At 40.1% G+C, this 26,445-nt stretch overlaps 1 protein-coding gene across 6 annotated transcripts in view; it reads left to right on the top strand.

Annotated features, from left to right (window-relative positions):
* Positions 1-26,445, top strand: part of rgl1 (ral guanine nucleotide dissociation stimulator-like 1) — a 205,178-nt gene that overhangs the window by 146,951 nt on the left and 31,782 nt on the right. For 2 of the 6 annotated variants that reach the window (XM_052011787.1, XM_052011789.1), the window contains 3 exons: positions 8,390-8,503; positions 23,360-23,568; positions 25,770-25,847. In XM_052011787.1, coding sequence (XP_051867747.1) covers positions 8,390-8,503; positions 23,360-23,568; positions 25,770-25,847 — 401 coding nt within the window. Of the gene's footprint in view, positions 1-1,346; positions 1,371-7,275; positions 7,625-8,389; positions 8,504-19,252; positions 19,374-23,359; positions 23,569-25,769; positions 25,848-26,445 lie in introns of those variants that run through there. The other 4 variants (XM_052011791.1, XM_052011788.1, XM_052011792.1 and 1 more) reach the window with 4 other exon arrangements.

Genomic DNA, 26,445 nt, shown 5'->3' with positions numbered 1-26,445 from the left:
CTGGATGTTTTCCTTATGAGCGCATGATTTTTTCCAAACAGTTGCTATCTTTTTCCAGACTACACTTCATTCGCAACATATTAACGTTATCAGCGGTGAAGGTCGTGTACCGTTGCCCTGTTATTAAATGGAACTGCTATTGTGATAGCAAGGCAATCTCTACATTTTTTTTAACCAAGCCAATAACAGCAGTTGCAAGAGACCTTTTTTCTCATTAACTAGATCAGAGCAGTTTGACAGTCCCTTGCCCTGAGGCTAATCCTAAAGTTGCTTTCTCATCCCAAATAGAAACACCAACAGAATACTATGAATGGGAATGATGCTGCTTGAGATGTCACACTGTGCACCAACATTTTTAAAAACTCTTGCCTGTTGACTGTCTTTGAGGAACATTTTTACTGTCAAAACATTTGACTTTTTTCTTCTGCCTTACCTCAATTTTATCTGCTCTCTCGCTTGCTATCTGTCAGCTTGCTCAATTTTGCCCTCAATTCTGTGCTCGCCTTCACTCTCTATTCTGGGCAAACTAGTTTTCATGCCCTCTCTTGGAGCCCTCCTAAAACATGATTTTTTTTTCTTAGAATTGCATTCATTGCTATGCAAGGCTATTTTTAAGGCTTAAATAGGAACATAGTGTGACAAAATATTGTGCTAGAGGCTTCCTGTAGCCAGGGTCATTTAGTTTAATACTCAAATATTAGCTTTCTGAAAGGCATGTTGTGCAATATCCCACTGTCTTTTTGGTCATCAAATATTTCCTCACTGATCGCAGGACTCTGCATCTTAGGCCTACTGTGGTTTGCAAATGTTATTGGCCTGTCCAATAGATGGATGTTTTTTGACTCTGGTTGTGCCCAGCTTACTAATGAGTATCTTTTTATATTTTGAATAAAATTGATGTTTAGTTTTACCAAACTTGATTTGTAACGATTGTACAAAATTGAATGTAAGAGTAGCCAATTAATGGCAGGATGCTTTTGTAAACTTTTGTAAACTTGCCAGTTGCTAGCCACTCAGTGATTGCTGCAGTTTTCTTGTCATCATCAAGGACTTTGACATCAGCCCAGTCTGAGGAAAGTTGCAGCCAAAACTTGGACATGATTCCTCTGTTCTGGGAGGCAGGTGATTCCAGCCTGGTGGTGACATTCGAAAGCAACCTTGGGCTCACCAGGAAATGCATCCAGTGGCTGCTCTTGCAGTTGCTAGCTTGGAAGTCCAAGACATTGACATCTGATTTTGAGAACAGGGAGACAATGCTGAAGTAATTTGTGATGTCAACCTCCCCTCGCTCATGGCTCCATTTTAAAGGATATGTCTGGATGATTTATTAATGAAATGTGATTAATAACATATTTTGATCTATGAGTGAGGTGAATGTTTCCTGCCAAGCCCACTTTTTTGAATTTGAGTTTATTTTTATTGGCTTTCATGTTTGAGCTTTAAGATTTTTGACTTCCCTCCTTTGTTTTCTAAAATTTGAGCTTGTGGGTTGTTCCTCCATTTACATGGTTTCCCTGTGCTATTTCCTGTCAAAATGGACAGCAGTTGCTCTGTCATAGAACTTCATTTATATCTACTCTTTTGTATTCTTGAAAGCCTGGTAATTTGGCTTAAAATCATCATGTAAGAATGGGAATTACCTTGTTCAACAATCCTACTTTCCTTGTGGAATCTCAACAGGTCAAAAATGTAGCAGTTTTACTTGTTCAAAACTGATGTCCTCTAATGTTTAGCCATAAAGCATGTTTTGTTGCAAAAGATAATGCTGGATAAATTGATGCATTTTGATTCAGCATTAAATCAATCCAAGCCTTGTATAATGGACATTGCTTGCCTTGCAACTTCATGGCTGTTTGTCAGACTTTTGCTAAATTCAAACTGGCTATTGAATTTCCTGTGGTAAAATACTGACTACACTTTGGGCAGAAATTATTTGTTTGGCTATAAGTTACTTTGGGAGGCTTTGCACTGGTAAAAGATGCCAAATGAATGCAAGTTTTGTCTTGTTTCATCACAATGCTCAAACACTGAATGCTACATCTGCGGAATCCAAAGTAACATTGAACTCGGTTCAAACTATCGTTGTTCAGTGTTTTCCAGTCTTTGGATCTAAATAATGCAACCGTAAGCTTTTCCAACTACAGTTGCTAGTGGTTCACTTGGTTCCAGGATAATAATAATACAGCAAGCGTCTGGGTATTATGTGGGAATACACTAATATTTTAGATGGCACAGTTGGATGTACTTTAAGCAGAAAACTATTCACAGATGCTGGAGAACTTTGTTTGTTGAGCTTGCAAAAACTGTTGGAGCATAAAGGAAATGATGTCTAGTTAATTTTCAGTGGTGAGGAACTTTAAGTGAGTTTTTACCTTGACACGTTCTGAAGGTTGCAGTTGATTTTTCTGGCGTAGATTTATCTGCATTGGAGCAATGATTCACTAACCTCACCCCAGACGTCGACAAGTTGATTAGCCATCATCTGCAGTCAAGAGTTTACAGCCAGGTGAATCATATTTGAAAAGGCCAGAAATAACAACCTTCCAGAAGCTGGTGTGTCACTGAGTTTCTGCATTTACTTGTAGCGTGACGGGAATAGGTGTTTTGGTTCTTAAAATTTTAGCAGGATGGATATAGAAAGCTCTTACACCAGTTGTAGCGAGGAAGATCCTGGTTTGATAATGAAAATAAAACTGCAGATGATAGAAATCTGAAATGGAAACAAAATGCTGGGGGGAAAAGCTCAGCAGGTGGGGCAGCATCCGTAGGAAGAAATGGTTAACGTTTTGTGTTGAAACACACCCAAGAATACCTGCAGATATGGGCAGAAGAATTTCGGCAGATGGCGTTTAATCTGGCCAAGTGTGAGTTGTTACACTTTGGAAGATCAAATGTAAAGGAACATTACACTGTTAATGGCAGGACCCTTGGGTGTTGATATACAGAGGGATCTTGGGGCCCCGAGTCCATGGCTCTCTGAAAGTGACTGCATCGGCTGAAAATGTGGTAAAGAAGGCATACAGCATGCTTGCCTTTATTAGATGAGGCATTGTATTCAAGAGTCAGGAAGTTGTATTCAAGAGTCAGGAAGTTGTATTGCAGCTTTATAAAACTCTCGTTAGGCCACATCTGGAGTATTGCATTCATTTCTGGTCGCCCCATTATAGGAAGGCTGCGGAGGCTTTGGAGAAGGTGCAGAAGAAGCTTACCGGGAAGCCGCCTAGATTAGAGGGTATGTGCTATAAGGAGAGGTTGGACAAACTTCTTTTCTCTGGAGTCGTGGAGGCTGAGGGGACACCCAATAGAAGTTTAAGATTGATAGGCATAGAGTATACAGCTGGTATCTTTTCCCAGGGCTGAAATATCTAATACTAGAGGGCGTGCATTTAAGGTGAGAGGGGTTAGGAGATGTGCGGGGCAAGTATTTTCTTTTACATAGAGTGGTGGGTGCATGAAATGTACTGCCAGGGGTGGTAGTGGAGGCAAATGCAGTAGAGGCATTTAAAATGTTCTTAGGCACACAAATGTGCAGAGAATGGAGGGGTGTGGACCTTGTGTAGGCAGAAGGGACTAGTTTAGTGAGGCATGTAATTGGGCACAACATGGTCAGAAGGGTCTGTTCCTGTGCTGTACTTTTTTTTTAATAACTTTAGTTCTTTTTCTCGTCTGAAGGATCCCTCATTTGTAATGTGAACTGCATCTCTTTCCACAGATGCTTCCCCACCCGCTTAATTTCTCCAACATTTTCTATTTGTTTCTTTTATCTGACACAAGTCTAGCCAACTAAGTAAATCCCATCACTTTACAGTTAACAATTATTAAGCAGACCTAAATGTTTGATGGGCTGATAACGATCCACAATGAACCATTTCAGTTCCTCTTGCCTCAGACACTCCCTTTTGTTCTACACATTCCTCTTTCCTCCCCCTTTCTTTCATCCCCCTGACGATCTTATCTCCTACCGAAACTAGCCTGGATCTCTCTCAGATCTGATGAAGGGTCACAGACCTAAAAAAACGGGTTATTCTTTCCAGATGCTGTCCAACCTGCTGAGCTTCTCCAGCACGTTCTGTTTTAGTTCCTTGCTCACTTAGTTGTTTGTTCTGGAACCCAGTATCACAAATGCACTATTATTTGTTGAATGGGAACTGTGCAGAAACTGAAGAATAACCAGATTTAATTGAGAATGTTATCCCAACAAAGTGAAATAACTGCATTGCAGCATTGAGCGGTCATCAGTTTGCATTTGACATTGGGATTAATGTTTAATATTTTGTGCAGAGGTGTTGGTGTGCAGAATGTAGTTAAGGTGCCAAGAAAAATCTTCAGGATACTTCAGGCATAGAGCAGGAGTAGGAAGAGCAAAGTTTGTGGGAGATGTTACTTCCAGCAAGAAAGGTCTTGTTTAACTAAGCAATGAATTGGAGGCATTTGAGGGTAATTGCTGACTATTAAAGTGTGAATGGGAAAAGCCTTTAAATGCAGGCATCACTCAAAAGGATTTGGGACTCTGAGTTAGGAGTTGCAATGCTGTATCGGGGCATGAAGTCTGTTTATCGCTGAATGTGGATTTTCTGGAAAAGGTCACGAGATTTGGGAGCCTCTCACTCATGGGGGTTTGGAGAGCTGAGATGGTTTTCAAAGACAACGTTAACATTGAAAGGGAAGATGTTGTGGCAACTAGAATGTGGGAGCAGGGTTGGGTGAGATGTGAAGGTTGCATAAACAGGAAGGATTGTTATTGCAGAAGGATAGGTTAAGGAAGAGTTGAAGTTTGAGAGGGAAGTTGGAAATTGCATAGCAAAGACTGAGAAGTTGCATTTTTCTGGGCATGAATTAGGATTTTACAGAAGGAGGGCTGTAATATGAGTTTTTGCAGGAGAATGTGCCAATAGAAGAGGGGAGAACAGGCAATTACAGGGCCATACCACTGTCAGTGTGGGTTGGAAGGTGCAGACTCTTCATCAGAAGGGCAGAGTTTCATCAGCTGTAAGATATGTACCTGTTGGGCTGGGAAGTTGCTGTACTCTTCCACAATAACATGGGTAGCTAAAAGGCCTGATTGATATGAGCAGACACTTGTAGATGTGGGGAGGGGCAGCGATTATATTTGATCTTGTGTCTGTCATAGGAGGATAAACAAAACCAGAATAATAGAGCTCGTGAAATTGGATTGTGATTATAATCTAATGCAAAAAAAAGCATTTTCTTTCAAAGAAATGCAGGTTAACAACTAGTAAAGAAATTCTAATCAATTGCTTTAAAATGCTGTTTATTCTCTAAAGACTGAAATAAGCCATTTCATAAGTTCTATCAGTCCAAGGCTGGTAGTTTACATTGCAACTTTTTTTGAGTTTTCAAATGGAAATGTTATACTCTGGTTATGAAAATTTGCTTGAAATTTGAAAACTATTAAATCCGTGTTTGATTATCATAAATTTTAAATGGCTAGTCTCAGCTAGCACCTGTGGATGTAAAAAATGGTGTTTTTGAAAACTTCCAAATACGAAACAACACCGACAGTTATGTGGTTTGATGCAAAAGAAATATTTGATTTAATTTTGCTTTGCTATGGATAACATGAGAAATTCAGCTTTGTAACTGATGTACAGACAAAAGAAACATCTTTCAGCAAACAACCTTAAAGTAGAACTGGCAGAACTTTTTGTGACGAATGCATCTTAATGGGGGTTTGAGCTAAATAGAATTGTTTTGTTTTATGTTCACTACATTTTGAGTAAGGCCTGAAAACTGTCCTTTGCTTGAATGGAAATAATCAAAATGCACACAAAGAAGTGAAGACAATATATCAAATGTCTTATCTCCACATCTGTCTTGTCTTCAATGCCATAGAGAACTGCACATCTCAATGTCACTGTGTTTAGGTCCAGATACAAATTGTCTTGGATTTCCATGGAAATGAGGCATTGTTTGGTAATCGTGATACACTGCTTGAAGAGTCTGAGTACTGTGAAATGATTTGCAAACATTTCAATGACCTGCATTTGTACAGTTTTTGTACTTCAAATCCTTTAAGGGAATTATTAGAAACATAAACACCCTTAACAGCACATGCATGAAAACTAATATGCTAAAATATTTAACAAAGCTTCTAGTTCATATGATCTAAATAGTCTTGTACTTGTTTTTGGGAATAATGTTTAAGGAAGGGCATCAAGGTTTTGCATAGGGTACAGGCGAGGTTTACCAGGCTGATCCTGTAGATTAATGAGAAATTAGAGAAGCTGAGAATGTTAAAACGAGACCTAACGTGGGCAGACGAATGAGGAAAATAGAGGGATATGGGCAATCTGTAGGTAGGAGGGATTAGCTATGTCAGCACAACATTGTGGGCTGAAGGGCCTGTTCTGTGCTGTGCTGTACTGTACTGTTCTATGTATGTAAATTCCAGATTCGGTCATGTCAATATTTTTTCTGAATTGGCTAAGTAATTATGTGCACTGGAATTGTATGTGATAAATGGACACCTGCTACTACCCTAACTAGATTTTGCACATTTATAAATTAGTTTGAGAATCTATCTGCATTGGATGAGCCTGCTGGGAGACATGTCAACAAATAAGAGATTTTAATGGTTGATTGCTGCCATTTCTATTACTCCCAACCCACCCCCAGCCCTGGCTTTGTTTTTACTATAGTAATGAGGAACATTGCATTTTTAAAAAAAAAACTTGCCTCCAGAACGAGTCCTTTTGTTGTATTCCAATTGTAAATATTTATTCTACTGTGAAAATTTCACTAATCTTCTCTTTCAAGTATTGTGCAAACGTTAATCATCATCAGTGTGGCTTTTGCTTTCTCTCGCTACCATGCTGCGGAAGGGGGTAGAAGGAAAGATGCAAAAAAAAGCTGTAAACTACCTCTCGCTTTCCCTGCCCCCACAAAAAAAATTACCATAACTTTTGCTTGACTTCATCCCCAGAGTTCATTGGCATCTTATCAGTGGCACTTCTGCTTGTGAAACACAGAGCAAAAGGGAGCGTGAATAGAGAGCTGCTTTTATTTGTTTTGAGTGGTTTTGCATTTGATCACAGTATGTTTGGATAGAAGATTTGTTGTACTTGTCTGTGGATGTTTCTCTTTTAATAGGCAACTGAATTGTACAGTGTATACGTCTCAATTGAAGCAGTCTGGTTTTAATTATTCATACAAGTCTACACAGGCAGATAATGTTGCCTGTAAACCCACCCCTCTTCACCACTCCTTCCCTTTTGTTCCAGTGCTGACAAAACTCGCCTTTCACTCACCAGCACCTTATTCACGAGGGGCTGGACTCTGGTCTCGCCTCTGAAGTTTTAAGCACGCAAGAAATGAAGCCAAGAGGTGCTACTGCATGGCAGAGGTAGACTTTTTGTGGAGAGGGTGAGAAGAGACTTTGGAAATAAAAGTTTAAGCTCGGGCAGACAGGAAGGTCTTGCATCACAGTGGGAGGAGTTGCAGTGAACTCTGCCAGAAATGGATTTGTTCCAAAGCCAAGCAGTGCAGTAACTTAGTGAAGTGTGTGACAGGATTTCTAAAACTTCAGTTCAAAGCGCTTAAGAATCCAAGAGCCAGGATCATGAAGAGGAAAATACGAATGCGGTTACCTTGGAAGCCTAAAATGGTACAGTTGGCTATGCTTTGTTTTTTAGCAGTGGGTGTGAGGGAACAGAAGCCAGAACTAGCATTCCTTATCACTGAATATGTTGGCCTTGGGGTAGTGCAGTCATTGAAAATATGGCATTGCCTTTTCCACTGTCGAATAGATTTAATTTGTTGACTATCAATCTCATTTTATTTTCTTTGCTTGCCCTTCATTTAAAAATCCTGTCTATAAAAACAGTGTGATCCCTGATAGAGTAGGGGAAATTGAAACAAGATTTGCGGCATGTTTACTTCAAAGTAAAATGCTGCTCCTGCTGTGAATTGTGCAGTATCAAATGTGAATTAAGATTGACGCCTCAAGCTTTCCAAGCTCTTGGTCAAAAAGATGATAAAGATATGGATTTGATGTATTGTATATAAATTTATCAATGTCCTGCATTTAATAATAGTTCTACCTTGCAAAATATCAATCTGTTTAGGAACTGATTTATATGTTGATACTAAAAGTATCTCTGTTTAAATGCCATCGTGAAAAGACTGTGCTGCGTGTGGAGATTGGGATTTGTTCAAACTTTGAAATGAGAAGCAATTTTATTCCTTGCGAATCTAATGAATTGTCTCCCTAGTGTATTTAATATCCCTTGAGCATTGCTGGAATGTATTTGGGACCATGGTTTTTTGAGCAGAGTGCATAGTAGTCCAAATTTTCCTTGCAGTGAACTGTATTTAAACATTTATCATATTTCTCAGAGGATTTACTCTTTTGGGTCTTGATCTTCCACAGCACAATTCAATCCAAGACTGGGGAGAAGAGGTAGAGGAAGGAGCTGTTTACAATGTTACCTTGAAGAAGGTCCAGATACAACAAGCAGCCAATAAGGGTGCAAGATGGCTGGGGGTGAGTGCCTTCAGGTTTTAAACTTATGTAAATAATACTGAAGTCAAAAACACTCGCACAACTAATATTGGTATTGTATTTAAGTGTAACTGGATCATTCCTGGAATAATTACAGATTCGTTGGGAACTGTCAATCTCATTACATCAAAAATACATGGCCAAAATCCTACACAACTAGATGGAAGGAGAGGTGGTGGCAGAGGGACTGGAAGAGAAATTAGAACGATGTGTAATGTTAAATTTTCAAAAAAATTTTTAAGAATTCCCATCTTTCATTGATCAGTTCTTAGTATAGTAATGTTTTGTGTATTTACTTTGGCACAAACCTGGTGTGTGTTCAAGTACTAATTTCTGAAGCTGGGGATTGCACAGACTTGCGCATATTCCTGGATGGATCGTTCCCATCTACCCAACCCAAAAAAACCTTTGTGTAAATAGAGGTGTTTGTTCTTGACCAAGACAACAGTTTTGTTTCCTCCGACTAGAGCTTGGGTTTGTTTTGGAGGATTTTGACCTGTGGTTGATGGTCCTGGAGTTCTGCGTGGGATTTTCCCACCGAAGCAGTTCACACATCTGGCAATATCCAGTTGCAGTTAGGGTAATGTTCTGCTGGGATTCCGCTCCAGCTGCTTACAGTAGATTATTGTGAATCGGTTTGATTTGGTTCTATTTTTAACTTTGCATGGCGCAGTAAACAGATTTTAAGCTCAAACTGTACAACGACAAAACCAAGAATTTTATAGGTGGGCAGGATGCATGGAAGTCATGAGGAATGGATAAGTAATATTGATGAAGCATTGTTTTGTTGCTCTATTTTGAATTGTATTTAATGCTTCAAACATTAGCTAATGCTGAGCAGCTTCCCTGCATAGAAATCGATTCTGATATGGATGGCTCACCGATTTATACGAATGTCAGCATCTGCTGCAGCTCTGTTGGTGTGTGCTAAGCGAGGACTATTTTGGAGGCTTTGGGTTGAATCTTGGATAAGAAAGCTGCATTGCCCAGATCATGTTAATCTTGACCGTGTGTTCGTTGCTTATCCTCTAACCCCATTCCCACTGGGCTTCTGACCACTCAACCACCACCACCTCAGCCACATCTGAGCTGAAGTTGCAGATAATTCTCCCTCATCTGGCCCTCTGTACCTTTTGCTATTGTCATTACACTTTAAAAAGAAAGGTATGTCTTTAAACCCCTTTTATCTGAGGTCACTTGTTCTCAATGTCCAACTGTGTTGTCTCTTGCCTGTTTGAATTTCTTCAACCTGATTTCTGTACCACTTGTAGAAATGGCTCTGACCAAAGTTGTGAATGTCATTCTATGCTGCATTATGATGTTATCCTTCCCAGACCACTTGACTGGACCATGAGTTCCCCTGCTGTCTTTGTACTTGATCTTCCCCCCAACCTCCCCTATTGTGGTTCCTCCTGTTCTCAGGATTAGTGAAGCTGTCCATCTTCCACACCTACACTCTCCAAGCCCACTGTTCTGAGTGCTTGCTTGCTATCATTTCCCTGAATCATAATTATTTCTATTAAAACCAAAGTCTCAAGTTTCTTCTTGTGCTTTGTCCAGAACCTACTCCATTAACAACACTTGAACCTCAAGGCTGCTGCCCTGGCTTTGAACATTGACGGAATTCAGCACCTACATTAACCCAGAACTCTTCCATTGCAGACTGTTTGCTTCTTGCAGTAGGATATTGTTCACCCCCACCTTTTTCAGCTTGCCATCCTGCTTTGTTGCTTTAGTTTGGCCTGTCAAATTCTGTTTGGTCTCCCAACTTACTTCCTGCGCAAATTTTAGTTTCTTGATCTGTTTGCATATTGTCTCATCAAGTCCCACTTGCCCATCCCTGTGTGAAAACTTGCTTGCCCTATCTAATAATGTCTCATATCACGTTGTTACTGAATTTAAATTGCATCCAGGGCCTTGCCTATCCATGCTCCATCACCCCCAATCCCTACAGTTCTTTTTCACTATACAGCCTCCTGCTTGTTCCTCTTTCCCCCTCTAACATAGCCAGCCATGCCGTCACTTGCCTGTATCTCACTCCTCAACTCAAGCCCTTGTATCTTTCCACCTGCTTCACTTCATTCCTTTCTGATTTTCCTTTTAAAATTGCATCACCTCTGCTTGGCAATTGTAATCTGTCCTCCTTGCCTTTGCCTATTTTGCACTGTTTCTTTGTTCAGGTCCAAACAAGAAAGGGAGGGGTTCAGAGAATAAGTGGTGCTAAAAGTGCTGTCGTTATGCACAGAGTTGTTGGTGGTTGTTTGTGGAACAGAAGAACTTTGCTAAACTTAGTTTTAATAAAGCTAGTGTTCAAAACTGATCATCGATGCATGATAAGAACTGAATTCAAATAGCAGTAGGACAATAAGTTGATCTGCTATACTGTCTCTGCTGATCTAACTGGTCTTCCTGTTTCCTAGTGAACTGAGGGTTCAGAACTGTGATGTATTGTTTGGCACCTGAATGTTGTTTGCAGAGGTACTGGCATTGTCTGCTGTAACAGACTTCAATGTGCAGAGAATTTGTCACTTTGTTGCTGTAAATGACCGGAATTGTCAACCTTTGAATGTCCTCCAAATCTAGGAAATACAAAAGGAAAGGTGGTCTTGGCCTTGTACAGTTGGGAAGTGTGCAGTCTGGCAGAGTCTCCACTATTAAATTCTCAGAAGCATTGTCATTTATTGTGCTATTTAAAAAAATACTCCCATCCCTGTTCTTTTTTGAACTTCTTAAACTGAGGCCATGTCTGTTCTCGGGGTGTAAAAGCCCATGGAACTATTTTAAGGACCGGAGTATTTTTCCTTGGTGTCCTGACCGGTATTTATGTCTTTGGCAACATTGTTTAAGCAGGTGATTTGCTTATTATCAAATGATTGTTTATGGGAGATTACCAACTGCAGGTAGGTTATAGAGTTTGCAGTATTACAACAGAAACTATACCGAAAATGCATCTTTGTCTGCAAAGCTTTGGGGAATCCCTGAAAGGGACATGTGCTACATTTTACACGGTGAGTGTGGGAGGCCTTTGTAGTGAGGTCACTTGGCACATCATTAAGGTGGGTCCCAAAGCCTTTAGATTATTTTCCTAACCATTTTAGTTCTTTAAAACCAGTGTGTGACCCTCCATTGTAAGGACAGCTGATGTCTTTCTTTCCCTTTCAAAATAGATTACTTCTGGTATCAATCCCACAGAAAATGACATGCTCTAATAGATTTAATGCATGAACATTTCAAAGAATATACTTTCAGTGCAATCGATTTCCTTCATAACCCACATGTTGTGCAGCTTGACTGGTTAGGCTTGCCTTTGTACTTGTGACTTGGGCAATAATTAGGAGATGGCAAAATGTCAATTAGTATTTGCAGACTGGTCAGTCAGTATGAACTTTGAGATGTTCAATGCTTCATTTGTTCTTTTCCCTATTTTTCCTTGCATTTTGCTGAAGACTCAAGTCATAACAATGGCTTTCAAAACAGCAAATGCCTTCTCATTTCCCTAATCTTGAAAAGTAGGATTGGATTATTTGTATGTTGAACATCCCTGCTCGTTCATAACTGGAAGGCCAGGAAACTTTATTTCTGAAGCTTATCCTTTTGTCTTAAATCTGCCAAAATTTTACTCAAGTTCTAATCCTTCAGCACAATTACCTAGATGTTCACTTTATCAGGATTTGCCTTAATTCTCAGTTCTGTGCATTGGTCATTAATTCGATAACATTTCATGACAATGTCAGAGAAAGCAGATTGTTTAATGGGAGGTATGTCGAGTGTTTAAAATAGAAGCCTTTGAAAGGATACTGAAAGAATATGCTGAATGCTGGGATCCAAAGGTAGCTTATGCCATATATTAACACGTCCAAGGGTTGACTGCCTGGTTCTCTGCTGCTGCCTTGAAGTACATGAGTTACTTATTATAAACCCTGTTCAGGATGTGATTAATTCATGAAAGATCAACACCAACTTGGTCAGATTTAAATTACTAACTCTACCAACATAAGTACAAATTGTCGACAATTCATACATCTAGTTCGGATCCACGGATGTGTGCGCTGATCCAGTTTGTGCAAGATGTTAGCCCAGTTACTCTCCTGTTAACTGAGATGGGTGCAAGTCTGACTCAAAGCTGCATAGCAACCAATGCTTTTCAGCAATGATTCTCAAGGTAAATGGGGCAAACCCTTGGTCAATTCAAAACTGGGCTGCCTTTGGTCAGCAAAAGGATACCATATAAACCGCAGGAATTGTTTTCCTCCAGTCTGGTGAAATCTGATCCAAGGAGATTGTTGGTAAATTGTCTCTCTTTCAAGCACTAAGTGAGGTTAGACTGACTTGATAGTAAGTAGTTGCATTGGATTTGCCTTGCTTTTCCCTGATCGGTTGAAGCATTTGATGGAAGGAGAATCATGATTGTGGCTGTTTGAAATTAATTTGTGTAAGGGAGGATACCAGCAAAGTGTTAATGAAAATATTCAGCAAAAAACTCTTTGGAGTGCTGTTATATACAGTAGATTTTAAGTGACTAATCAAATCATGAGCTAGCTTTTTAGAAATTGTCCTCCAGGACACGATTGGCTAAAATATGGAAAATCAGAATAAAATGTAGATGTTGGAAATGTGAAACAAAAACAGAAAATGCTGGAAATATCCCACAGGTCTGGCAAATGTCTGTGGGAAGAGAAATATTTAATGTTTTGGGTTTGGGACCCTTTGTCACAATTAGTTCTGAAGAGTCTGGACCTGAAATGCTAACAGTTTCTCTTTCCACAGATGCTGCTTGGCCTGGCTAAAATGTGTGTATTGGTGAAGTCTAGACTGCAAGCTTCTCCACTAATTGATTTGATTGTTTTAAACTATTAGGAATTTTTGACCCCTCCATCTTTTTGTGATCAACATGCTTTATCGTGGCAGACTTTTTGAAAAGAAATGATCTTGAGGTTGGAATATGCTAGTGAAGTTGATTAGGATTTGAGTGGGTATGGTTTTTTTCTTCTACAGCTTGAAAAGGGAGTTTGTTTTCTAACGAGTGTGAAATTTTGCCCAGAATCACAAGCCAGGCTTGTGATCCAAGTACCCAAAGGTAGTTCTTGTGTGCATATAAATGTGCTTTAAATATCTAACTGACCCAATGTAATTTCTGCACAAAAAAATCAGTTTCTGGTTTTTTATTGTACTTATAAATGGATGCAAATAAGTCTGCCATAAAATTGCATCATGTAGGTCTTTTTAGTAATGCATCCATACTGGGTTCACTGCCCCAGTGACTTTAAACCAAATTGAATAGGACTTGACTGTTAACGAAGTTTAAAGGGGAAAGGAAAAGTAAATATATTAAATAAAATCCTATTCACTTGGATGACCTATAAATCTTGCAGCATTCTGTCCTTACTATGCCTACTGCTTGTGCACATGGTGTATATGTGGTTAGTCTTGCCACGTTGTCTCTAATTTAGAGTGGGACAGAAATGTTTTGAACAGATGTTTTCAAAAAGCCAAGCAGTTGCATTAAGAGTGCTGTATTTCATTAAAAGTAAGTTATGTAGGAAATGTAAAATCATTCTAATATTGGATTTCAGGAATAAAACAACAAATTAGACCTGAGAACATAGTGTTCTCTTCCACTCTGAGCATTGTTAGCCTTTACAATATTGACATCTTTTTCCAAAGACGTACGGGTTAGGAAGTTGTGGGCATGCTATGTTGGCGCCAGAAGCGTGGCGACACTTGCGGGCTGCCCCCAGAACACTCTACGCAAAAGATGCATTTCACTGTGTGTTTCGATGTAGATGTGACTAATAAAGATCTTATCTACATTATTATCTATGTGAGCTTATCTTCATGACCATGTATCTAATGAGAATAGCCAATCTTCATTTGAGCTTGAGGTTTAAGGGGTCTTTTCTTTCCCTAAGATCTCGTATTGCATTTTCCCACCTGTAACCCATGGCTGCTGTGCAGGGACCTTCAACATCAGTTTTGGTTCTACGAAGGCAGTCATTTTTAATAAAATATCTTTCATTTTTGCTTGTTGTGAATCCCAACATGAATTCTATAGTCTGTGTTTTGATATGGTGAAACATGACATACAGTGAGTTCAAGTTTATTATCGTGGACATATGTATCCAGGGTATAAATGCCATGAAAATTAGCTTTTTGCAACAGCAGCACAGTACACTACAAACATAGCAAACATAAATTACAAACTTAAATTAACATTATTCATAACTTGCACAAATGCCAAATTGTTTACTTTTATTTTGCTGTGCAAGTTGAGGGAAATGTAGTCTGAAGTAGAATAGGGGTTTTCAGGTTGGTTGAAGAACCTGGTGGCAGTGGGGAAGAAGCTGTTGATAAACCTCGGTGTGGGTCTTCAAGCTCCTGTACCTTCTGCCTGATGGCAGCAATGAGAAGAGGGCATAGTCCAGATGGTGAGGGTCCTTGATGATGGATGTCATGTTCAATGATCAGTCTTTATTAATGTATTATTTAAAGGGCAAATGTCAGACAGGTTACCAAGAGAATTTCCCATACCAATTGATAACATGTTTTTAGCTGAAAGGACAGCCTCTCTCCAGAGACTTGCAGATATCCATGCTGGAACTTTGGTGCAGCATTTACTCAGTACTGCACATAGATGCTGTTTTAAGTTTGGTATTAAACTGAGGTCCCATCCGTCAACTGAAGGATGATGCTGTTCCAAAAGTTCTATCCACTTTCCTGTCAACCATTTATCCTATGTCATTTAAAAACAGATCTACGATCTTGCTGTGCAGAAAATGGTTGTATTTCCCGTCTTGGATCAGTTGCTGTCCCTTTAATACCAAGTGGGGAAAGGTATTGTGATGTTCCTTGTAAGGAGCCCTTATAAGGCATTGTGTGAGGAAGTTTTTCCCCAGACACAATTGCCTGTCAGATATTCTGACATATCCTTAATTTTGAGTAGGTTCAAAACTAGTGTTGTCTGTATTATGGTTTTTGAAGATTTTGTGCTATGCTTAATTGTTGTTATTGAGAAACCAAAAGCTTCTGTGGGTCCCTTCTGATCTTGAGTCCAGACCTTCAAGGTCCCTGAGCTTTTGTAGTGTAAATACACCCTTAACGGCACAACATGTGACTTTTCAATGAAAGTGATATATTTTCTATATACATTTTAGGTCACCTGACTCTTGTGATCTTCTGAACTTTTAGGAATGTAGTGATTGGCTGCGGGAGGCCACGGGGTAAGAGGAAGCTATTGTACGTAAAGTTCATGCTGAAGCTATCTATTTCCCAATTTTTCCTCTGGGATAATTACTGCTAGATAAAATTCCATAAGGCCCAAGTGGTCTCTTGCTGTGAAATGGTCATGATTAAGCCAACATCTTAAGTATCGGCAGGCTATTTGACCTTGGACAGCACTGCAAACAATTTTTTGATCTTGCCCTGCACAAATACAGATTGATATCGGCTGCCAGATGGTCATCAAGAGGCCCCTCTTTGTAACCGGTTCTACCATGGTTATCACTGAAGCTGAGATGGGTTAACTTGGCATTGAGTCGAGTAACCAAATTTCAGCCCAAGTCAGTAAATTGCAGTTCCCTCCAGTCCTTTTGCTTTTTCAGCTGTGCACCAACACGAAATGAGGTCAAGCCTGAATAGCTTTTTGTTATTGCAGAATCTTATTTTGCATCATTTGAATATAATGTTTTTCTTGTAAATGGTGAACACATGTTCAGGCTTTTGGCATCTGGTTCCGAACTAAATAATAATGTGAGTAATCTGACAGTCAAAGTGAGGACTTGCATGTTCCTTTCATCCTACACTTGTTAAGTGCGCAGTGAGCTTGTGGGCGCTTTTATTCTGCAGATGTCCATTTTAGTGTTTTTTAACTGTGGACTAAAATGAGATTGTTTGCTCATTATTTGTGAAGTGGTGAAAAACTGGAACGTAATCAGCATTTGGGAGTATTTTAATGAAAAATCTTCAATGCCTAGAAAATTCTGTAAACTGTGTAGAATAAAGCACCTAGATTTAATTTTCTTCCAAGTCTGTCCCTTTATCTCATTACAGTCAATTGTATTTTCCTTTTTGCTTCCGTGCCACTATAATGAATGTCAAATACTTAGGCAACCAAGTTCCAGAGGAACCCAAGCACATTTCGTCTTTATGTTGAACATCTTGTGATTCTGATTGCCATGCTGGGTGTTCCATCTGCTCGACTAATCAAGTTGCACCTCCATAAATTGAAGTTTATGGAAACCAAAGCATTTTCCTTTTATGCAACTTGCCAGTTTTCTCCCTTCCAGTCCTGAAGATCTTGGCTCCTTGCCTACATGTGATTCCACAGAGGGCCTATAATACCTCGTTCTGATGTTCATCATCATCAGCTTTTAAAAGGAAAGTTTCTGCCAAGGCTGACCCTATCTTGATGTCTGTGATTTCTATATTCTGGCATTTAAGCCTTTGAATTGTATTTCCCATGTTTTGGTTAACTGCTTCTGGTCGTCAAGTGATGCTACAGCAAAGTTGAAAGAGTTCATGTACTGTATCGTGATGCTGCCCAAAATTGGGCAAGTTTTCTCACAAGCATACAATGGGTGTGTGTGGATACCAACTGGACCTACCTTCCATGTTACATTTCAAAGCATTAGGGGCCATTGTCATTAGCTCTTCGTAGATTTGATGCTTATCTGATCTTGGTGGCTTAGTACACTGAATGAATTTGCTGAAATCTTGTTGGAAAGTAAAAATGAAGAAAGGAGAGGTGAGCTCCTCAATTCCACCTAGTATCCCGACTATTCAGTTAGCTCAGGTCTAATCTGCGCCTGGTTTACCCTCAATTCCTTGCTGCCTGCCCTAGGAAATGTTTTTTAAAAAAAAAAATTCCCCATCTATCAGGCTCCATTTCTCCACCATGCACATTGTTTTGGGGGAAGAATTCCCTCCGCTTTTGTCGAGGATCACTCTGAATTTGTATCAGGAGCACAGTGATGCTATCGTTGTATGTGCCAAGGTAAAAGGGGGAAGGACATTTTTAAAATCAGTATTCCATTGCGGTTGCCTTTTTGTTATCTATATCAACATTATCCTGTGTAGTAACTGGAGCAGTTATTTACTTCGAGTCGTTCAGATTGCACCCTCTGTTCCTGGTGCATTGTGGAGGGAGAAGGGATGATGTGCAGATCCATGTCAATCACTTCACTTTGCCTGCAGAGGAGCAAGACACGACTGCTTGATGTATCCTTTTTGCTGCATGCTTTGTTTGAAAGGTTTACCATTGACAGAAACTAATTGCTGTTGGCTTTCTTGTACAATGGTCCATAATTTTTCTTTTCTACCCCTACCACACCTCCCCTCCAAACATGCACACATTTTGAATTGCTGAAATCCAGCTCATGAAATGCAAAACAGATGTGGAAGTATCAAGGATTATAAAGTATGCCTGCAGCAGCAATCACCCATACAGATGAGCAACATACAGCCAAAGTGGATAAGCTATAATTAAGCAGTAACACGCAATCTCCTCTTGCAATGAAGCAGTGCTTCTAACAGCGGTTTAGTTTTATTGTGTAAATTTATGGCTTTATATTTATTGCATTTACCTTAAAACCTTCGAGCAAGCTTCCCTGAAGATTAGCACTGCAGATGATTTAAAGTTGCAACAAAGGAAAGTACAGAACTGGCTGTGACTTGCCATGTAAATGAGTGGAGTAGGGTCACTGTTGTGCCTGATAATTGTAGCAGGAAAACATTGCCAACTGGTGCATTAGTTGCAGTTGCATCCAGCTGTCATTCTGAAGTACAGTCAGTTGGAAACTTGATCAACACATGGGAGATCTCATCCTCCCAGCACTTGGAATGAAATGAGTCTCCTCCTGCTGAGGTCAAGGGAAGGGACAGGAGTCTGAGAAAGATTGATTGTTGGATGTGAAACTTGATCCAGCTTTCCACAATCCAGCTGGGCAAGTTCTCCTTTTTCCATTTAACTCTTGCTATAACTTTACAAGATCAATTGAAATCGACTTGGATTTACAGTTGTAGTCTTGGTGTGGCAGTGCCGTGTTTGTGGTCTGAATATTTTTCATTTGATATTTAATGGTAATGCACCAAACTTAATTAAAGTTTTGTTTTACTTTACCACAGAACCACTTCGTCAGAGTTCCTGTGGTTATAGGCTATTGGTCCTGGCAAGGTTATGAGCCAAGATAACAGAGTAGCCTGCAAAATTTGCAAGAGATTTGTGCTTTACATCTAAGTTGGAGCTGGACTTGTGTGCGGAGGCTTAAAGGTTCCCTTCCCCCTTCCCCCCCCCCCCCCCCCATCCCCAAAGACAATTTGTGTTCCAGCTGGGCACTTGTGTGGAAGAGAGAATTTAATACAGGAATGTGTGCTGACATCTGAGCTTTTAGAAGTCTTTGATGTCTTGTGTTCAGGCTCTCTGTGGTCTCTACAATAATCATTATGTGAAGAACCAAGCCGAGTGATCCCTAAGCCAGCATAAAGAAGAAACCTTGACTAACACTGTAGGGTTTAAACAGACATTTGCTTTTCTTTTCCCTCCTCCACTTTGTCAGCTCAGCAAATGTTTCACAATTCAACTTTGCTTCCAGCCAAGTTAAACTGGCTTTCAAGAGTAATCAGTTTCTTTTTTAAAAAAAACAATATTGTTGGGAAATGGGAGGTCTGTGATAATGGAACGGAGTTCAGGCATGATTGAAGCCAGACCAATCAGCTTCCTGTTGCGTGCTGTGGCCCCGGAGAACAGAGCTCTCTGCACTTGCTCCCATAGTGCTTCACTTGGAAACTGACTGGACCGAGTTTGATGCTGTTTATTGCAGACAAAAAGCTTCCTGGGCCTTCAGATGCTGTGATTGAGGTGCAAGTTCTAAGTCAATGTGCAGACAAAAAAGATTAACACTGAAACCTTTTGTTTACCTTGTTAGGGACTGATGATTCCAAGCAAGTTAAAAAATTTGTATGTGTATCAAACTAATTGTCACTACTCTCGCTTCTATTACTTCCAGCAGTTCTGTTTATCATCGACAATGGATCAGTCAGCCATACCTGTAGTCAAGGTTGCAGCTTTTTGATGTCTTCCTTATTCTTGTGTTTTAAAAACTTGAACAGTAATTGGTTAAGATCTGGAACTTGCTGCCTCAGAGAGGTGGTTACGGGTTCCAGAAAGAAATTGGATAGAACTTAGAGGGAAATGAACTAATTGGCTGCTACTTGGGCATTGTGGGATCAAGGATGATTTCCAGTCTAGTTCCGTGTGTCCTGATGAAGTTAATGTAGGAGCCACAGACTCCTCCCCATATATCTAAGGGGAGGGAAGTTGGTGGCTGACAGTGTGAGTGGGTACATACTTTGAGGTGGTATGCTGCTTTGTTTTGCAGGGTCTGTGTGTGCTCCTAGTGCATGGATACCATTCCAAATGCTGCTACTCTTTGAGTGGTCGTGGGCTAGAGATTCCCAGGGGTCATGGAAGAAATGTTTTGAGCACATCCTTGGATCTTTTCCTCTGCCTGGTAACCTCTTCACATGACAATAAACTGCAGGGGTATGGGGATAGAGCAGGACAATGGGATTAATTTGTGTAGTTGCATTGATGTGATGCCTTCTATGACTCATAACTCTAGTGTTTTATTGGGAGAGGTTTGCTTTTTGGAGTTTCGAACATAGAACACTACAGCACAGTACAGGCCCTTTGGCCCATGATGTTGTGCTGACATCTTGTCCTGCTCTAAGATCTATCTAACCCTTCCCTCCCATGTAGACCTCCATTTCTCTATCATTCATGTGGCTATCTAAGTCTCCTTAAATATCCCTAATGTATCTGCCGGCAGTGCGTTCCACGCATCCACCACTCTCTGTAAAGTTTAAAAAAAAATTACTCCTGACATCCCCTTTAAACCTTCCACCAATCACTTTAAAATTATGTCCCCTCGTGTTAGCCATTTTCGCCCTGGGGGAAGGTCTCTGACTGTCCACTCGATCTATGCCTCATCATCTTGTACACCTTTATCAAGTCACCTCTCATCCTCCTCCTCTCCAATGAGAAAAGCCCTAGCTCACTCAGCCTATCCTCAGAAGACATGCTCTCCAATCCAGGCAATATCCTGGTAAATCTCCTCTGCACCCTCTAAAGCTTCCACATCCTTCCCATAATGAGGGGACCAGAACTGAACACAATTCAGTTTGATTCAAAATTTAGAGAAGATGCTAAAGAACTGTTCCTGCTTCAAACTCAAATTCAAAGGATTCTTGTCTAAAGTAGTTTGTTGGAATGGGAAGGAAGTGGAAAATTCTGGTGATGCCCAAACAAGAAGTTTTGGAGCAGAGATGGCATGAACAGATGCATCTGTGGCTCTAGTACAGACTGCTGCTGCTATTCTGACTTCTGGCTTTTCCTGATCTTGCTCAAAATATGATTTTTGGCTATGAACAGAGCTAACAGTTGGGGGAGTGGGGTGTATGCAGTTTGAATGCTGTTGCAAATGGAATAAGTCAACAAAACTTGGGGGGGGGTGGGGGTGTGGTTGGTCCAGTGGGTTCTACATTTGTAAAGAGATGGGTGAGGACATTTCAACCTTAACATCCATGTATTACAAAATTAATAGCTGGTAACTGAGTGACATGCATTTTTCTATCTGGAATAGAAACTCTAATTCTGCTTTTCTGATGAAATAGTTTAAACCAAAACCAAAGGCGGCAGGAATGGAAGCAGAAGAGGGTTGGTCCTGTGAGGGGGTGGATGGGCCCAAGGATTTAGCTGAGTGTTTTACTTCGCTGCATATCTTCCCATCCAGGACTGAGGTCAAGGCCATTCTAATCTGGGCATACCCAACGAAGGCACCCCAGGGTAACATATTCCCCTCCAAAAGGAGCAGTACCTGGAGGATAACCTCGGGCATGTGTTCCTGATACCCTTTGCGTTAGTGTTCTAGAGGTGACTCAGGACAGGAAGTGCCTGGTTGAATTTCACAATAAGATTGAATCCGGAAATGATTTCAAACTGGGTGATAAATCAATTTTGGACTGCACACTGCTGAAGCAGAGTTGCATGACCAAAGGAAGAGTTAATTTGGTAAAAGGTTGGCAGCTTTGAGTTTGTAATGTACGTATTGTACTGTTGATTTAGTAAACAGAACAGAGCTTTCAGTACTGATATCCTCATGAAAGCATTGAGAGACAACATCCCAGAGGTGGCAATTCATTTGCTGGAGAGAACAATTAAATGTTTGAATATTTAAACTGGTACAGACCATGTGTGTGGCAGTGCTGTAGAGTGGACTCTCCTGTCCAATTGGGATCATTATGAATGCACACATAGCTAGAGAGGATGTGGCAGGTCCATGTTTAAAGTTGCACTACAAATACCTGTGCTTTGTTTATGATGATAAACGGGTAAAACATGGGGTACTTCAGAAATCACTTTTCCTGCTGTGGATTGCAGATGCTGAGGAAACTAGATGGGAGAATGTAATGGTACAAGAGGTGAATGATACATTCCAGGTTCATGGTTGGCTAGTGCCAATGATCCATCCCATTCCCACAGTACCAGCTGCAGAAACCCAGCCAGAATCAAAATCTGTCTATTATCACTGACTTGTATGAAGTGAAATGTGTTGTTTTGTGGCAGCAGTACAGTGAAAATCGCTGAAAATTATTGGGCAAAGAAAACTAGTTTAAATTTGCAAGGGACTGCAAGGATGATTGTGATTTTTGAAATATTCTTCTTTCATGGGTATTGTTCCATTGGCCCTTGATTCCTTACTGTTTGCATGCATCGGCCATTCAAGTGACAGCAGGAACAGGAAGCATTGAAGCAGGTCCAGTCCTCTGCCTGTCCAATCTAAATGCCTACTTTTCAGAGAACATTGCCTGGTTACAATCAGTAGTTGTGACCGCTCCTTCTCTACCCCACCCCTGTGGTTAAATCTGTCCAACTGCCTCCATGGTTGAGGAGCTCTGAACCTGGCACAATTTATTTTTCCTCTTGATAATTCTTGGGAGTTTACCTGGAGGAGTCTTTATGACTCAGTCCAAAGAAGTGCAATCATCAGTGAGTCAGTCAACCATCATCAATATTTTAACATTGACTTTTAATATGTTATATGGATACTTTGAGGGGATATTACCTCTCCATATCCCTCCTGAGCTCTGCACGAGTTGAAGGTTGTTGCACAACTTGAAGTGAATTCGTTTGTCGTCTTTGTGCAGGCTTGAGGTTTAATTTATGCACCATTGGCAGCTGAACTAGCTGCCTAGTTCCCTTGTTCTGGAATTCCCTCCGTCAGCATTTGCACCTTTTGGAACATCTTGAAATTTTTCAATGAACTGGTAGATTTTTACCTTCAGTTCCCTGTTTTAATATCTGTTACTTTTCAGATTGCTGTTGCCGTGAAGTACCACAAACTCGTTGGAATTACATAGCACAGAAACCAGCTCCTTGGCCCACCAATTCCACACTGACCATCAACCATCCACTTGCACTCATCCTGCACTGATCCCATTTGTATTCTCCCCATCAGCTCCCCCCAGATTCTACTATTCGCCTACACTTTGGGGGCAATTTACAGTGGCCAATTAAACTATCAATGCACACAGCTTTTGGGGTATGGGTGTAACTCATATTACCCAGTGGTAGCCCGTGCCGTCATGGTGAATATGCCAACTCTACAGAGAGCACTGAGGTCAGGATTGAACCCAGGTTGCTAGCACTGTCGGGCAACAGCTCTACTAGCTGTGCGACTGCAGCCAGTGTCGCTCTGAAAATGCTGCAATGATGCAAGTTGTTGGTGCTATCTCTGTTGCTGTATTGTACTGACCTGTACTATTTCTTATTTTTAATATCCATAGGTGGAAGGAGATCAGGTACCTCCAGGTCACACCATCAGTCAATATGAAACATGTAAAATCCGCACAATTAAGGCTGGAACCCTGGAAAAACTAGTAGAAAATTTATTAACTGCCTTTGGAGACAATGATTTTACATACATCAGCATATTTTTGTCAACATACAGAGCATTTGCTTCAACAGAGCAGGTTTTGGAACTGCTGCTGGACAGGTAAGAGCAAATGAGTACTATCTAGTTAAATGGGCAACAGAATGACTGGCTCTTCAATTGGGTTGTGATTTTTTTTTACCCTGTTAGTTCTCCGAGATGACTAACATTCATTTGGAATTATCAATGTTCTTGGGCTGATTACAATGAGTTCACCAAAAGGGATGATCGTGCTTTGTTGAATGTGATGCCAGCTTAATTCTTTGTGCAGTATCACTGGAAGTCCATTCCCTTCAGACCCTTTTTACCTTGCAACAATCAGTAATACCTTCCAGGCCATAGATTCACTTGGACTGAGGTGTTTTGTTTTAAAAAGGCTAGCCAAATGATTGGCTCCTGTACATCAATCACAGCTAATGCAATCAGTTTGTTTTGTTTTTTTTGCATCAATCACAAGAATTTGTTAGCAGTATCTGACTATACTCGTGGTCAGTGTGGTATAATACCAAAACTTGCACACTTAACAAAATGCTGGAAATGCTCAGCAGGTCAGGCGGTATCAGTGGAAGAACACAGAATTAATGTTACAAGTTAAAGATCCTTCTCCTTCCACCAATTGCTGCCTGACTTGCTGAGTATTTACAGCTGCTTCAGTTTTTGTTTCAGATTCCAGAATCTGCAGATTTAATTCTTCTGAAACCTCTCGGGCTGCAACTTTCATTGCACATGAATTACATTTGTAGGATTACTACTTCTGTTCTTAATGGTTGAAGTATTTTCTGTGGTTTCCTCCAAGGAGTATCTTCCAGTATTGTTGTGAATGTGCTGATCTGGGTTTCCCAAGATCCTATGACTCCTGAACAGTTAGAAGATTGATCAGCAAAGCTGGTCAAGTGTTGCCTATCCCTTTTTTTGTTTTCTTCCTTGCTCCCCATCACCCAAGTGGAGGCACTCAACGCAGTAAAGCACTCCACCTACTGGCTTGGTATAGAACCTTGGAACTTGAATCCATAACTTTGTCAAGCCATTCAATATCTTGGCTTTCCTGGCTACATCTTTTTGAAGACTGTCTCAAGCTTGTCACTTAACCACAACACAGCTGAGCATTTGATGTATTTTCTACTGTCAATTTTATATAATTGTTCATATTTAAATATCGTGATCTCATGTTGGCACTGAATGCACAATGTGCGATATTCTGGAAGGATAATCGGGCACCTGCATTAAATTTAACACAGTTGTGATTTTCTGTTTGAGACCACCACCTTTGTCTATTTGTGCAGATTGCAACCACTTGTACCCTGGGTGGTAGACTGTCTCTAAGGGCTTAAGGTTATTTTCTCTAATGGAGAGCATTAGAATGGACTTAATGAGTGAAAGTTTGTAAACAGAGCACATAGGAAGAAACTTCTATGGAAAATCTGTTGACCAGATGTTGGATTTTAAAAGATTGTATTAAGTTAAAGAACCATAACTGTCTGCTATTACTGATTTGAATTTGAAAAATATTTTCATTCACTCTTAAAACTATTTATGGATACTTGCATATTTCATTTATGAGACATTGGTTTCTTCTTTCCACTCCTTTACATTCTTTGCATTTCTGTGTCTTAGGTGCTAGTCAATTGTTTACAAGCTTGTGTTCTTCCAAGAACTGTTAAATGGAGACACTGTTCTAAACCAAATCAGGAAGCATGTGAACTTGCATCACTTGACTAGTAATTTTGCATTGATGACTCAGACAGATTGTATTGAATAAAGAATTGTTTACCAGATTCTCTTTAATTCACAGGAGTACAGAGGGGAGATCTTGTTCTGAGTTCTGTCTGGAAGGAACTAAGTGAGGAAAACAGATTCAGTTGTAACTTTAAAAGGAAATTTTGACTTTTACGTGAAAATTAAATTGGGCTACAAAGCAAGAGTGTAACTAATTGAATAGCTGTTTTAAAGAGCTGCTTTGGATGTGATAGGCTTAAAACATCTTGTCATGTGCCATTGCTAAAATTTGCAAGGGATCAGAGCTAGTTATGGCATATACTTTAAAGTTTTTGCTAATTTGTGAATATTTGTGCTCTGAGCTAACATTGGCATTAATGACATCTAATTTGAGTGTGTCTTTACATACTTTGAGAGATTTAGCAGCTTGATTGAGGTTTAAAATATTGAATACTGAGTTGGTGATTTTTTTAAAATCATTTGATCAACTGGGGAAGCATGTGCTTGTTTAAAATGATTTTAACTTGTCTTTTTATGACCAATTGCAGGTACGGAAACTTTGAGTGTCAAAGCTGTGGGGAAGATGGCAGTCAAAGTACATCAGAAATGAGAGCAGTGATTCGGAAGTAAGTTGATCGAATGGGTAACTGAAGTATTTTTCATTCAAAATGGAGCAACATGAAAAATTGCTGAAGTTCCTGCAAGATTACACAAACCTTCTTGCAGTATAATGAATATCATTCCATAGGAATCATTTTGCAAAAGGCTGCTGCTGGAGTTGTAAAGAAGAATCTTACAAATACAAAAAATAACAATGGGGGAAAATACATGCCCTTCAGTGTTTTTTTAAAAAAAACACTGAATCTCTGGTTGCTTTCATCATAGTTCAGGGCTATCCAGCAAGGTTAAATTGATGCAAGATTTCATCTTCCAGGGCCTTCAACCCTGCTCACTTCCACCCCCCCTCACCACTTGTAAACCTTGCTGTGAATATTCAGAGACTGGGGTTTGGGCTGTGTGTCACAACCTCCTGCAGTTAAAGATCTAGTGCTTCACTCTCCCTGGGGTCCTGACTTTGACTGATCAACTGTTTTTTTCAACGTATTGACTCATAATCAAATGGGGCTTGATGGCTCCACATTTCACTTAACTTCCCTGAGAGATTATTTTTATTAATTGTAAAAGTTGCTTCTGAAGGTTAAACTCATCAATGAGATATTAAGT

The sequence above is a fragment of the Pristis pectinata genome, chromosome 3 (genome assembly GCF_009764475.1).
Source record: "Pristis pectinata isolate sPriPec2 chromosome 3, sPriPec2.1.pri, whole genome shotgun sequence".
NCBI classification, from domain to species: Eukaryota; Metazoa; Chordata; class Chondrichthyes; order Rhinopristiformes; family Pristidae; genus Pristis; species Pristis pectinata.
Note: the sequence above shows the minus strand (reverse complement) of the source record. Positions and strands in the feature narration are given on the sequence as shown.